The following is a 14,076-nucleotide window of genomic DNA, read 5'->3' on the forward strand; positions in this document are numbered from 1 at the left end:
CATCGGTCTTTAACATATCTTATAGTGTCTTGATTTCTTCAGTCTCCACGTTGCCTAAGTCCAAACCAACCTTGCATTCATTCAACTAAACCTTCTACAAGTAGACATTATTAATCCAAATGGTCATATTATCACTCAAGCACCAAATCACTTAACGACCCATACAAGGTGCCATTTTACTTACAGTTCCCGTAGGGCTAACCTAGGGTGGCGTCTAGCAGCGGAAAGGCGCATGGAAGGGGCCACTTACGGGCTGGTGAACAGGGTGGCGTGTTTGTTTCTGTGGGAGTGTGTTGGTGCTGCGGGGTGTTTAGGTTTAGGATTTTTTTTTAAAAAAAATTTAATACATGTGCTATTCACCAGAAGGCACCAACGCCAAATTCATTGCGTCCGATTAAATTTCCTTGTGTTTATGATTTTTACCAACATTTTTCTCCACGTGTTTCAACAAAGCCAACAAGGAATTACCATGTGTGTTTTGGCGCACATAGAAAAATCTTGAAATTTTCACGTGTGTTTTCATACTTTTCTATCAGTATTTTTAAAACCGTCACATTAATCATAAATTTCTCAGTGTGTCTTGCTAAAATCTGATAGAAAAAGTTGTCACTCACGGAGCAATTTTCGTTTCTAGTAGTGTGTTAAACCTTAAAAAAACTTGACCTATGATGGCTAGAAAGCCGTTGGGATTTTGGCTTAAGGTAGAGACCTCTAATGCAGGTCTAGAAAACTCTCGAACCCTATACTCTGCCCCTATCAGTGGGTCAGTGCCTACAAACCTGTGCTTTGGGACCACTGGACAGGCGAGGATTTTTTTTCGCACTGCAAATTCGCTCCCGTGAGGGTTCAATCTCAGGCCACAAGGGTGGTAATTGGGGTGTTTGACCAACCAGTCTAGCATCCTTTGTCAAAATGTAATATGAATTTGAGGTTACTCGGGGATTGCGAGAAAAATTAACGAAAAAAGGGATTTGCTAAAGCGTTTTTTTTCTGCTTCAGTTCTGTATAAGGCAGACTCCACGTTTCAGAGAAACCAGGATTGGAGAAATGCTTTAAAATCTCACAGATTATTAGCGCTAGGCAACTCTAATCCTGCACACGGGCCCTGTGGGCCGTATGTGGATAATCTCTATGCCCAGCCCAGCATGAAGGTTTTTTTTTTTTTCCGACGAGCCCAGCATGAAGTTAACCCTCTTCTTTTATTTACACAAAAAACACGCATGGTCACATCCAGTCGCAACTCCACGGCACACAAGTCCGGTTAGCACATTTTCACCTCCAGCGGTCTAGTCTAGTCAGCCTCTTTTTCACCCCAGAATCAACTTCTCTTCCGGTTTGTCTGCTGCTGTAGCAGGTCGTTGAGCCCAGCGCTTCTCTCATCTGACGACTGACGTAGAGTGGCATTGATCTTATAGATCTATTTTAACTCTTATACTGCCTCTATCCGAAAAGATTTTATCTTCATACTTAGTTAAAAACTTCAAAAGTTTAGTCAATATTATAGAAAATATCAATATTCAGTTATTTACACCACAATATCATATTTGTTTAGATCGCAAAAATGTTTATCATATAAAAATTATGTTTGATGATGAACATAATAACCCTTATTTGGTATCATAATATTGATATTTTTCTATAAAATGGGTCAAACACAATATAGTTTGACTTGATATATATTATGCTAGAACTGTATCCTTTTTTTTTATTAATCTTAGTTCCAACGAGCCCTTGAAGGAAGAAAAATTTCAACAAAAAGCTTGAATGCTTCCTTTATTTTTTACATGTCATATTATGTTTGTCCTAAGTCAAACATTCTTAACTTTAACATTCACAACATGTTTATGATAAAGTTGACTCTGCTTAAATCTTCTCTAGCAAGCATCCCTATCCACATCATGTCTATGATAAAATTCCCAAAGTGGATGGTAGATGCTATTAACTCTTTTATGAGCCACTTCTTCTGAAATAACTCAGAGGAAAGATGGACATACAATTGGCAGCCTATATGGTTGAGGAGGAGTTTGGTGGTTTAGGTATCCCTGGTTTAGTAAATTTATGTATGATCTCCTCCTTAATTTCAAGATATATATCACTTAAGTTACTGTTCTATGGAAACAAAATGTAGACGAGAAATATGTGAATAATAGGCTGAATCTTTTTTGTTGTTCCAATATCAAAACTTCACCCTTTTGGAAGCACGTGCTTTGGCAGCAAAGGCAGCTAAGTTAGGCTATTGTTGGAGGATGGGGGATGGTATGAAAATAAGTTTTTGAGAAGATCACTGGTTTGGCAATTCGAGCCTAGCCAGTTTGGGCCTCTGTATGTGATAACAATGAACCTAATATTACGACTCATGATGTGTGGGACGGGGACCAACTGAATTTGACCTTCAGAAGAACCTTCTCCCCTTACACTACTGGATTTGCATGCGGCAAAGGCCCAGAAACCCTCGGCAAAGGTTTTGCCGAGGGCTGCCCTTGGTAAAGACCCCTCGGGAAATTTTTAGATGGCAAAAGGGTCTTTGCCGAGGGCTAGGTTGGCTCTCGTCAAAGAAAAGCAGCCGTCACAGCACCGGCGCCGTTGGCAGTTTCTTTGCCGAGGGCCGGCCCTCCACAAAAAAATAATTTTATTTTTTAAAAAAAACTTTACCAAGGGCCTCATCTCTAGTCCTCAGCAAAGTAATTTTTAGGATTTTGGTGGACGCGCCTAGAGTACGTTTATGTATACTGAATGGATGATTTTGGTGGACGCGCCGCACGTTTATGTATACTGAATGTTTTTGCAGATTGGGTGCTTTGTACCCTGTAAATAAAGCGGGAGAATACCATGTTTTTTTTAAAAAAATAAGAATCTACAAACACAATCTGTACATTTTTTTAAAAAAACTTATTTTGGCGAGACCATTTTTTAAAAAAACTTGATCGTCAAATAGAAATATTTGATTTAGGAGAAAATTAATATGGAATGTAAAAGAACAGAGGGAATGTTACATAAAAAAAATCAACAACAATATATTATTGGTCCAAATCCACTCTTCATACTTCACCAGCTGTATTGCTGGATCATGTAGATCAATTGGGTGGTGGAATTTCATAAATACAAAGTTGTCGAGATAAATAAAAAGATTACAAAGAGGGGAGCACTCTGCGAGCAAACCAGCGGGCCGTCCAGGACTCCAGGTACAGGCGTACAGCCAGTCCTACCGTCTCCCTTTATTTGGTTATATATATCTTCAATCAAACTGTTTGGTTCCACACTAAGCACCTGGACGCAGGTCTAGGGGCTAGAGAGTTTTTCGTAAATCAGCCGCTCCAGCTCATTCATATTTGCAGCTTCCATGCACATGATCACGCGGACGCTGGCGTCGTCTGCTGGCCCGTCGCTCATTAGGTGCACAAATCCACCACGGTTGTACTCCGCCAACATCACCCACGGCTTCCCCCACCCGAAATCTGCATCGTACAAAGGCATGCCGAGCCAGCTGGTAATATGCAGGTTCGTCTCTAGCAAGTTGCTGCCCTTCACAGGTTGGCTGCTGTCCGTCTCGGCCATGGCCATCATCTCATAGTAGTCGATCGCGGACTGCACTAGCTTGTCGTCCATTCCATCGATGGCGCCTTTGATGCGGCCGGCGACAGATGCCAAAGCCTCCGATGCAATATCCTGCACTGCGCCATTAACACCTACCCTAACCAACGCATTGCCGAAGTAGCGGTTCGGGAGGGGTGGCCTCACTCTGCGACGGACGTTGGCCGGGAAGGTGAGGCATGCTTGGGAGTTTAGTGGAAGCCGACGTGCAACGCAGGTGCACTGCCACACGAGGGCACTTATGGCACAGAAGGTGCTTGTGCCGCCGCAGAGGCGCTTTAGGGAGACGACCTGGTCCTGAGAAATGGCGAGGACATTGACGGCAATTAATAGGCCCCAACAGGTCGCGGAAGGTCAGCTTTGGGTAGAACCTCGAGAAGACGTTTGGGTGGACGATAGGCGGTGACCGTGCACGGAGGAGGGGTGCGGTCCTGGCATGGAAGCTCGACGGTGGTAGCACAGTCGCCATGCCTGGAGAAAGCCGTCCACGTCTGGAGGAAGTGGAACGGGCTTAAGGCGTCGGTGGCGACGTGGTGGAGAGCTGTCCCTAACACCATCCCTCCACACTTCAGGAATGTAACCTGCGAAAGCATACACACATGTCTCATATGTTTACAACTCGATGTGTAGCAGTCCATGCGGTTTTAAAGCACGTAAAATTGGTATATACTACCAAATAGCGGTGTCATAATATGAAATAATGTTACGGTGAGAAAGCATGCATTAAATTTGTGTGGAGACCTGTATCGCCAATACGACGGATGTTGGCTCGATGCGTGGAACAAACAGTCTCTTCAGCTTTGGCGACGGCCTGAAGTCGTCCTTGATGTCGCCAATAGTTAGGTCAGCAGCATGAGCGACAACAAAGAGTGCACCCTCGCCGTTGCAGGTGATCTCTACCCTACCATGGTTGTCGACGCCGAGGCGACCAGCGAGGGGGTAGAAGGCCACCAAGGCCTTGGCCATAGCCTCCTTGAGCCTGGCCACGACGTCGAAGAAATCATCGGCTGTGGCAATATTGTTGGAGCTATACAAGTAGACTACTGGGGTGTGGCCTTTCTTCGCCTGAACGAGGTCTAGGGGAGAGAGCCAGAGCCCCTCCCATGGTGTCGGGTCCTTCGGCACTACAAATGACGACTCTATCAGCTGCACCTCCGAGACCGAGTCCATTATGTTTACTTCGATTTCTTCTCAGGCGCCGATGTTTTTATTTTTGGCAACCTTTAGGCGACAACTTAGGCACGATCAGTGTCGTATATTACAACGTTAAACTGAACCTGCAAGGGATGAAGATAAAGGGTTCATGCTCGAGATCACAGACTAACATCTGAACCTGTCATTTGACGAAAATAGTGTTGCGGCCTACTCGTACATGAATTGCTCTATAACAGACTAACAGCACATCTATAAATCTGCGCATAGAAGAGGGTATGCAATGGAAAATTAAAGGCCAGATGACTTACTTCATGCTTAATCTGCCAGAACCTTACCTCTCAGCTGTGGGGTGGCGTCTGGGCGCGCGATGGGGGAGGTTACGGGGAGGAGATTCTAACAGGTCCTGACTCCGGCCGGATAGAGGAGAGCAGGTTGGAGTCTCGAGGGATTAAGCTAGGAATGAACAGATCTAGATCTAGGACGGAGAGGCGCAGGTTCAAGTTGAGGCGCCGACAAAGAAAATCTTTTTCTATTGCGGGACAGGACAGTCATGAGCCGACGCAACACAGCGGCTCGTAATTGTTAATTGCAAATTGCTGCAATCTAAGGCCTTGTTTAGGCCGTGTTTAGGCCTTGTTTAGTTTCAAAAAATTTTGCAAAATAGGAATAGTACCACTTTCGTTTGTATTGATAAATATTATCCAATCATGTATTAACTAGACTTAAAAGATTCATCTCGTCAATTCCGACCAAACTGTGCAATAAGTTTTTATTTTTATCTATATTTAATACTTCATGCATGCGTCTAAAGATTTGATGTGACAGGGAATCTGAAAAATTTTGCAAAATTTTTTGAGAACTAAACAAGGCCTTAGGCCAATTTTAAGGCCCTGTTTAGATTGGAGATGAAAATTTTTTGAGTGTCACATCGAATATGTTGGAAGGATGTCGGGAGGGGTTTTTAGAAACTAACAAAAAAACAAATTACATAGCTCATTAGGAAACTGCAAGACAAATCTATTAAGCATAATTAATCTATCATTAGCACAAATGGGTTACTGTAGCACTTAAGGCTAATCATGAAGTAATTAGGCTTAAAAGATTCGTCTCGCGATTTTCAACCAAACTGTCCAATTAGTTTATTTTTTATGTACATTTAATGTTTCATGCATGTGTCCAAAGATTCGATGGGATGGATGAAAAAATTTTAGGTGGAGAACTAAACAGGGCCTAATGCATAGTTTTATGATACAGTTACCCAGACTATAAACTAGATAACTGAGCTACATGACTTTTATAGGGATGAAACTCCTCTCTCATTTGATGAAACTTTTTCATTTAATAACCCTGCTAAGTCAGCAATTTTTGTTTATGTGGCATCCTATTTAATGTGCACGACACTCTCATAAAACATACATTGAGACTGGCCTAAGTTTTCGAAACGAAAAATTTCGCGACACTGTACCATTTTTGTTTGTCTATGGTAATTATTGTTCAACCGTAGACTAACTAGGCTCAAAAGATTCGTCTCGTAAATTCCGACCATACTGTGCAATTAGTTTTTATTTTTGTCTATATTTAATACTCTATACATGCATCTAAAGATTGAATGTGACGGAGAATCTTGAAAAATTTTAGATTTTGGGGTGTAAGTAAACAAAGCTTTTTCCAGAAACCACCCAAAATTTTTTAAAATTCCCCGTCATATCGAATCTTCGGCACATGTATGGAATTTTAAATATAAATGAAAATAAAAATTAATTGCACAGTTTGACTATAAATCGCGAGATGAATCTTTTGAGCTTAGTTACTCCATGATTGGACAATGTTCGCCAAATAAAAACGAAAGTGCTACAAGATTCGAAAACAAAAGATTTTAGGAACTGGACACCTTAAAACAACAGTGCATGTGCATATGTCATATTAGTTTTTTTTTGGATTTTGACACTGTAGCACTTTTGTTTTATTTGACAAACATTATTCAATCATAGAGCAACTAGGCTTAAAAGATTCATCTTGTGATTTACAGGCAAACTGTGCAATTAGTTTTTGTTTTCATCTATATTAAATATTCCATGCATGTGCCAAAAAATTCGATTTGACGGAGAATCTTAAAAAAATATATATAGGTATTAGTTGCTGACATCTACATTACTCCCTCTATTCTAAAATAGAGTGCATTGTGACTTCTAAAATTTATATTAAAATACAATATATTTTACATAATAGGGCATATTTTAAGTATTGAGAAAATTATTATAACAACACCTGCGCTATTAGATGAGAAGTTCGTAGGTGCACCTAGAATACATATGCCTATGTACTGAATGTTTCTCCAAACTAACACCCTGTTTGGATCTATCGAATTAACAACTACTTGACTAATTTTTAGTCTCTAAGCTTTTAAACAGACAGACTAATTGTTAGTCCACAAGTTATGAACTAGTTGTTACCAATTATAGGAACTAGGACTTTGTTAGTCCTAGTCCATTCAAACAGCCCTAAGCGATTGGAATACCTTATTTTCTAAAAGAAATATTAAAATATAAGTCTTATGTTATTAACCTATATATTTTTTTAAAAAAAATGATGATCAAAGATATAAATATTTTATTTAGGACAAAACTAATATGGCATGTAAAAAATATGTAAAAAAATAGAGGAACTACAATAGCATAACATTGATCTACTCGCTGCTGTACAGACATAGCAGGAGAAAACACCGTTCAGAGATGCACTCACAAGCTAGAATTGGGTCCGAGATGTAGCCTACGGTCTAAATCATGATCTCCTAAGCGAGTACTTTAGACTATGGGCAGCTATTGAGGAGGTTGGTTTTGATCATGATGAGAACGGAGATGACATGATAACTTGGACACTTGAGAGCTCCAGAGTATACTCTGCAAAGTCAGCTTATGTAGCACAGTTTGCAGGTCAAATTTCTTCAAACTATACATCTCTGATCTCGAAGGTGTGGGCTCCGGCGAAGTGCAAATTTTTTATTTGGTTGCTTCTGCAGAACAGACTTTAGACGGCGACGCGGCTACTACAGCTGCGCGGGTGGGTAAATAACTATTTTTGTGCTCTTTATGAACACAGTTTGGAGACGGCACTACACCTGTTTTTCGAATGCCCGTGCTCGCGGATGATCTGACAATTGGTAGCCACATGGAGTGCTTGCAACACCCTCAACCCAAACAGCTAGGTTGGTGGCTAGGAACCAGAACTCGAAGATTGGTACAGCTAAGCCTTCAGAAGCAATGAAAAGAAATACCAAATCTTGGTTCTTGACCCTTTAGAGTATTTGGAACTAGAAAAAAATGACAAAATTTTTAGAGGGGGCACGAAGACACTCCAGATGATTGTGACTAAGATAAAAGAAACAGCACTGCAGTGGTATTTAGCAGGGTGTAAGGCCCTGAGGCCTCCTATGGTCGATTCAATCCTTAGCGAGTAGTTAGTTATGTAATAAGCTCCGCACGGCTTAGGCGGTGTGGGGTAGCGCATCTTGAGCGTGTAAAACGTTGATATTCTCTTGCTCTTCTTATTAATCAATGTCGGCATTGCCGGATCTTTCAAAAAAAAAAAAAAAACTTCACCAACCGTATTTGATCGATCTTCTCCATCATATAGATCAGCTGAGACAAACAAAAAAATTTAAATCTTAAAGAGTAGACCACTGGTCACTGATTTCCTGCGAGCACCGTGCAGGTAGAGGCTTACAGCCAGTCCTACCATCTCCGGCCATTGGTTTCACATTAAGCACCAAGCAGGTCTAGGTGCTAAAGTTTTTCGTAAAGCAGCCGCTCCAGCTCGTTGATATTTGCAGCTTCCATGCACATGAGCACGCGGACGCCTCCGGCCCCGGCGTCGTCTGCTGGCCCGTCGCTCATCAGGTACACAAATCCGCCACGGATGGACTCCGCCCGCGACATCACCCCTGGCTTCCCCCATCCGAAATCTGCATCGTACATTGGCATACCGAGCCAGCTGATAATCTGCAGGTCCGTCTCTAGCAAGGTGCCCTTCGCAGGCCGGCTGTCCAGCTCGGTCATCTCCCAGTAGTCGACTGCAGAGCGCACGAGCTCATCGTCCATCCGATCGATGGCGCCTTTGATGCGCCCGGCGACGGATGCCAAATCCTCGGAGGCAACATCCCGCACTGCACCAGTGACACCCAGCCTGACCAACGCGTTGCCGAAGTAGCGGTCCGGGAGAGGCGGCCTCACCCTACGCCGGATGTTAGCCGGGAAGGTGAGGCGTGTCTCAGAATCAGGCGGAAGCCGGCGTGCAATGAGCGCGCACTGCCACACGAGGGCGCTCATGGCGCAGAAGGTGCTTGTGCCGCCGCAGAGGCGCTTCAGGGAGGCGACTTGGTCCTTGGAAATGGCGAAGAATTCGACGGCAAGAGGTCCGGACGGGTCGGAGAAGGTGAGCTTTGGGTAAAATCTTGAAAGGGCGTCCGGGTGGACGGTAGGCGGGGACCGTGCACGGAGGAGTGTGCGGTCATGGCACGGGAGCTCCACGGTAGCGCCGTCGCCATGCTTAGAGATGGCCGACCAAGTCTGGAAGAAGTGGAACGCGCTTGAGGCGTCGATGGCGGCATGGTGGAGAGCCGTCCCTAACACTACACCTCCACACTTCAGGAAAGTCACCTGCAAGCAGACACACACACATGTCATATGTAGGACAGAGTTTAGAACCCGAGTGCGTTATCAATAAGCAGTAGATCTAAATGCGGATTTTAGACATGCGTGGAAAAGAAAGTATGGGAGAAGTAAGAGAAGTTCTGGAGAGAGACCTGTATTGCCAATATGACTGATGCTGGCTCAATCCGTGGAACAAACAGCCTCCTCAGCTCCGGTGACGGCTTGAAGTCGTCCTTGATGTCATCAACAGTGAGGTCAGCCCGAGCGACAACAAAGAGTGCACCCTCACCGTTGCAAGTGATCTCTGCCCTGCCATGGTTGTCGACGCCGAGGCGGCCAGCGAGGGGGTAGAAGGCGACCAAGGCCTTGGCCATAGCCTCCTTGAGCCTGGCCACGTCGAAGAAGCCATCGTCGCCGGCGGCAACGTTGCTGGAGCTGTACAAGTAGACCGTTGGGGTGTGGCCTCTGTTGGCGAGAATGAGGTCCAGGGGAGAGAGCCAGAGCCCCTCACGCGGCGTCGGCTCGTTCGGCACTACAAACGACGACTCTACCACCTGCACTACCTCGGAATCCATGATGTTCATCTCAATTTCTTCTCAGACGCCGACTTATTGGGCACGATCAATACCGGATGTTGCTGTTAAACGTACTGCACCTGCAAGGGGAAAAAGGGTTCAAGCTCCAGATCACACACTAACATCTGAACCTGTGTAATTTCACGAAAATAGTGTTGCTTGCTAGACGACTTACTGCACGCTTGATCTGCGAGGACCTTACCTGACAGTGCCGTGGCATATGGGTGTGGAGAGAGAGGAGCGCAGGCTGGAGTTGCAAGGTTTTGAGCTACTAGGAAAGAACGGATATAGAGGGGGCAAGGAGCAGAGGACGGAGGGGGAGGCGCTCACGTTGAGGCACCGAGAAGGACATTATTGGGTGGCAGCATCGTGCGGCCCTACCGTGGCAGGCTATGGGCCGAGTATTTTTTATTATTCTTCAGGATCTGACAGTACAAGTTGCACAAGTATTCTCTGTCCTGAAACCTGCAACTTTTAAAGTTGTCTTAACCCTAAACCCTAAGTCTAAAACTTTAACCAAATTTATAAAAAAACGTTAAGATTTATAGTAGCAAATTAATACTATTAAATTTATCATAGAATATATTTTTATAAGATGCTCATTTTATGCTATAGATATTGATGCTCTTTTTTATAAAGTTAAATAAGTTTAACTGACACGGATTTTAGGAGTTAAAGCTTTTATGGATACAAAGAGTACTTTTTATTATTCTTCAGGTTCTAACAGTACAAGTTGTACAAGTATTTTTTATTATTCTTCAGGATAGTTGTACCATGTACTCCGTGTCATACAATAGACGATGTGACTTTAACTAGGACCTTATTTAGATCCAAAAATTTTTTAGATTTTAACATTATAGCACTTTCGTTTTTATTTGTCAAATATTGTTCAATCATGGAGTAATTAGACTTAAAAGATTCGTTTCGTGATTTACGGACAAACTGTACAATTAGTTTTTATTTTTTATCTATATTTTAATGCTCCATGCATATGGCGCAAGATTCGACATGATAGGGAATCTTTAAAAGTTTTTGGCTTTTGGGGTGAACTAAACCAGGCCTAGATTTATAAAAAATTAGTGTAATATTTATATCTCCAAATAATTTTATTATAAAAATATATCTAATGATACTAATTATATATTATGTACATTAATGTTTGTTAATATATAACTGATCAAAACTAAAAAAATCACTTTTCAAAAAATAAGAATGACATCTATTTTAGAATGGAAAGAGTATAACCAAACACACGTCATACATATAACACACACCATCAGGATGTAAGCTAGATCTAGAACCTATAAAACCCATAACACACGTCTAGAAAAAGACATTCACGAAGACATGAGCTTCTTTAGCGACGGCACGTCGCCTCCCCTTGTAGTCTATAGACACCTAAGGATACATGCACAAAATTAGGGAAGAAATTTCATAGGGCGTCCCCAATGGTTAACTATTTGGCTAGTTATTATGACGTAGATAGATAAAAAATAAGAGAGTAGTCACTAACGAACCATTTGGCTAGTTATTATGACATGGATAGATGGACCTCAACTCCTATCACTGTGCACTATGTAGTTTCCTAGTGGAAGAAAACTCGCAGCACTTATTTCTAAATTGTGATTATGCCAGAATGTGTTGGGACATAATTGGGGTGGACATCCCGCTAATGAGTAGCTTTCAAGACATAATCCTGGTAGTGAAGCATCAGATAAACTCCCAGTTCTTCATGGAGACAATAGTTATGATATGTTGGGCAATATGGACTGCACGAAACGAGCTGATATTCAGAGGAAATGGAACTTGCAGAGATGAATACATCAGAACTTTTTTCAAGGAACTAAAGCTTATTCGGTTCAGGATAAAGCAAGATCAACAACCTCAGTTTGACTCATGGTTTCGTCACCTAGAACTGCTAGCTGCCTAGAGTAGATGTTTTTCTTTTCTTTTTTTTGTCTCTTGATTCTCTTGCCCTACCTTGCTTTTGCTTTTGCTTTACTTTAATTTTCGTTGTACTTGTACTTCTTATCAATTATAATATTTAAACTGTAGGGGGTAAAACCCCTCCAGATTCTTTAAAAAAAACTAACGATGAGCAAATAGCCTATCTATTTTATGTAGTCCAAAAATTTAAGAGAGTAACATGTGAGTCCAATAATACATAAAAAATAAACATATATAAAAATATTTTTTTCTCTTATCCGTCACCTGCACATAAGCTAGCTAGCACCATTGCGGAAGGAGACACTAGTGCCCAGCCAAGACTGAACCGGCAGCGACGGAGCCAGCGGTAGGGCTGGCGTGGGGCTCCAGCCCGCCTTATGGTCGTAGAACCCATGTAGCCCTCCTTAGCCTCTCCTACAAATTTTTATTATTGATGTACTGAAACCGCAAGATATTTTCCTAGCTAGCCACCGGCTCTCGCCACCCGCGCACTTGTGCGGTCCTGTATGGGTCGAGTATTAATTGTATTGCTGCAATGGCCGCATCATATTACATACCTTTGTTCTGGATAGTAATCAGCATCAATGTTTATATTCTATTCCTAATAATCAGTATCGATCCTATGACTAAATTTTAGTTCTTGTCACAAGGACGTTTAGATGCTAATTAAGAGGGCTAAATATGAGCTAATTATAAAACTAATTGCATTATTTGTGACTAATTTGTGAGATGAATCAAATAAGTCTAAATAATTCATGATTAGCACATGTCTATTACAGCATCATATTGGCTAATCATATATTAATTAGGTTTAATAGATTCATCTCGTGAATTAACCATAACTTATACAATTAGTTTTACAATTAGCTAATATTTAGTTCTTCTAATTGTATTTAAACATTCGATACGATAGAGACTGAAGTTTAGTCATGAGATCCAAAGCACCCTACCGCCATGTGGTACCACGCCTCACTTGTGGTGCGCCATGCATGCAAAAGCTACTGTTTGATTCAGCATGCAGGTGTGATAGCCACAACTATAATTCTGCTAGTGTAGAACCACACACACGCATGGGCAGCTCCGGCTGGGAACTAAACACCGCTATGTGGTAGACGTGTATATCGCTACTATGAGTGAATGATATCCTGCGGTTGCTGTGGAGTTTTCTTAGAAATAAAATTGTTTCATGTATGAGTTAAACTTACATATATATTCTTATGCCTATTATTTTCATAACTAGGCGATGAAAGGATTCAATAAAAAAACTAGCAGAATTCGATCATTATAAGATAATAGAACAACAAAACAAATACCATTTGGAAGTACTAATATGGATACTTTTTATATTTAGTTAACTTGATTTAAAAGATTCGTCTCATAAATTATAGGTAAATTGTGTAATTAATTATTTTAATCTATATTTAATGTTCTATGTATATGTTATAAGATTTGATGTGATAAAAAATCTAAAAAAAATTATAATTTTTTTTGAAACTAAACAAGTACTCGTCTCGATCTGTCTCATTGAAAGCCCAACCTCCCCGGTCGGGGTGTCTGAAGAGGATCAGGACTTGCCCATGGACGCCGCATGCAATGCAATGTGAGATCCGCCTACAGGGACCTCGGCTGCAGGTTGCTGTGCGCTCGACGTCAGGGCATTCATGGCTGTCACTGCCGCTCGCAGCAGGCCTTGCTGCCCACCAGGCTGTGAGGCCGTGCACCCTGGAGGCCTGGATCGACCTGAATAGGTAAATATGCGTATCGTTTTTAAGGAGTCATTTTTTTTAACTTTAATTAGAAATATATCAGCATTTGTATCTATAAATAAATATATTATAAAAATATATTGCAGGTTTAATCTAATAGTATATATTATATATGATAAATATAAGTATTATATATATATATTATTAAAAGATTTGACTTCTTAAAAGACGAGACGTATATTTATTTGTGGTCAAATGGAGTAAAAGTTACATATATGGCATTGTTTAGTTCTGGTTTTTTTTATTTTGAGTACTGTAGTAATTTTGTTTTTATTTGATAATTATTGTTTAATCATAGACCAATTAGGCTCAAAAGATTCATCTCGCGATTTACAGGCAAACTGTGCAATTAGTTTTTGTTTTTGTCTATATTTAATGTTTTATGCATATGCC

At 41.5% G+C, this 14,076-nt stretch overlaps 2 protein-coding genes across 5 annotated transcripts; both read right to left on the reverse strand.

The window, feature by feature from the left end:
* On the reverse strand, positions 3,018-5,246 carry LOC8073346 (hydroxycinnamoyltransferase 4). 2 transcript variants are annotated; one of them, XM_021455878.1, is made up of 4 exons: positions 4,333-5,246; positions 3,963-4,172; positions 3,739-3,888; positions 3,018-3,666 (listed from the first exon to the last, which is right to left on the reverse strand). In XM_021455878.1, exons 1-4 carry the CDS (start codon positions 4,759-4,761, stop codon positions 3,280-3,282), a joined length of 1,176 nt encoding a protein of 391 aa, XP_021311553.1. In that variant the 5' UTR covers positions 4,762-5,246; the 3' UTR covers positions 3,018-3,279. The 2 variants fall into 2 exon arrangements, with proteins under 2 accessions (XP_021311553.1, XP_002457417.1); XM_002457372.2 differs by having other exon boundaries at positions 3,018-3,888; positions 4,333-5,245.
* Positions 8,262-10,307, reverse strand: LOC8061352 (putrescine hydroxycinnamoyltransferase 1). 3 transcript variants are annotated; one of them, XM_002457373.2, is made up of 3 exons: positions 10,173-10,307; positions 9,548-10,050; positions 8,262-9,401 (listed from the first exon to the last, which is right to left on the reverse strand). In XM_002457373.2, exons 2-3 carry the CDS (start codon positions 9,977-9,979, stop codon positions 8,529-8,531), a joined length of 1,305 nt encoding a protein of 434 aa, XP_002457418.1. In that variant the 5' UTR covers positions 9,980-10,050; positions 10,173-10,307; the 3' UTR covers positions 8,262-8,528. The 3 variants fall into 3 exon arrangements, with proteins under 3 accessions (XP_002457418.1, XP_021311171.1, XP_021311172.1); XM_021455496.1 differs by having other exon boundaries at positions 10,146-10,289; XM_021455497.1 differs by lacking the exon at positions 10,173-10,307 and having other exon boundaries at positions 9,548-10,139.

The sequence above is a fragment of the Sorghum bicolor genome, chromosome 3, assembly GCF_000003195.3.
Source record: "Sorghum bicolor cultivar BTx623 chromosome 3, Sorghum_bicolor_NCBIv3, whole genome shotgun sequence".
In the NCBI taxonomy this organism is placed as follows: Eukaryota; Viridiplantae; Streptophyta; class Magnoliopsida; order Poales; family Poaceae; genus Sorghum; species Sorghum bicolor.

Bases quoted from the DNA above. Each gene is read 5' to 3' on its own strand.
- LOC8073346 (XM_002457372.2), bottom strand. From the start codon at position 4,761: ATGGACTCGGTCTCGGAGGTGCAGCTGATAGAGTCGTCATTTGTAGTG. The intron at 4,173-4,332 runs GTCTCCACACAA...ATGCTTTCGCAG, and splicing joins CCGTCGTATTGGCGATACAG to GTTACATTCCTGAAGTGTGG. The intron at 3,889-3,962 runs GTTCTACCCAAA...GCCATTTCTCAG, and splicing joins CACCCAAACGTCTTCTCGAG to GACCAGGTCGTCTCCCTAAA.
- LOC8061352 (XM_002457373.2), bottom strand. From the start codon at position 9,979: ATGAACATCATGGATTCCGAGGTAGTGCAGGTGGTAGAGTCGTCGTTT. The intron at 9,402-9,547 runs GTCTCTCTCCAG...GTCTGCTTGCAG, and splicing joins CAGTCATATTGGCAATACAG to GTGACTTTCCTGAAGTGTGG.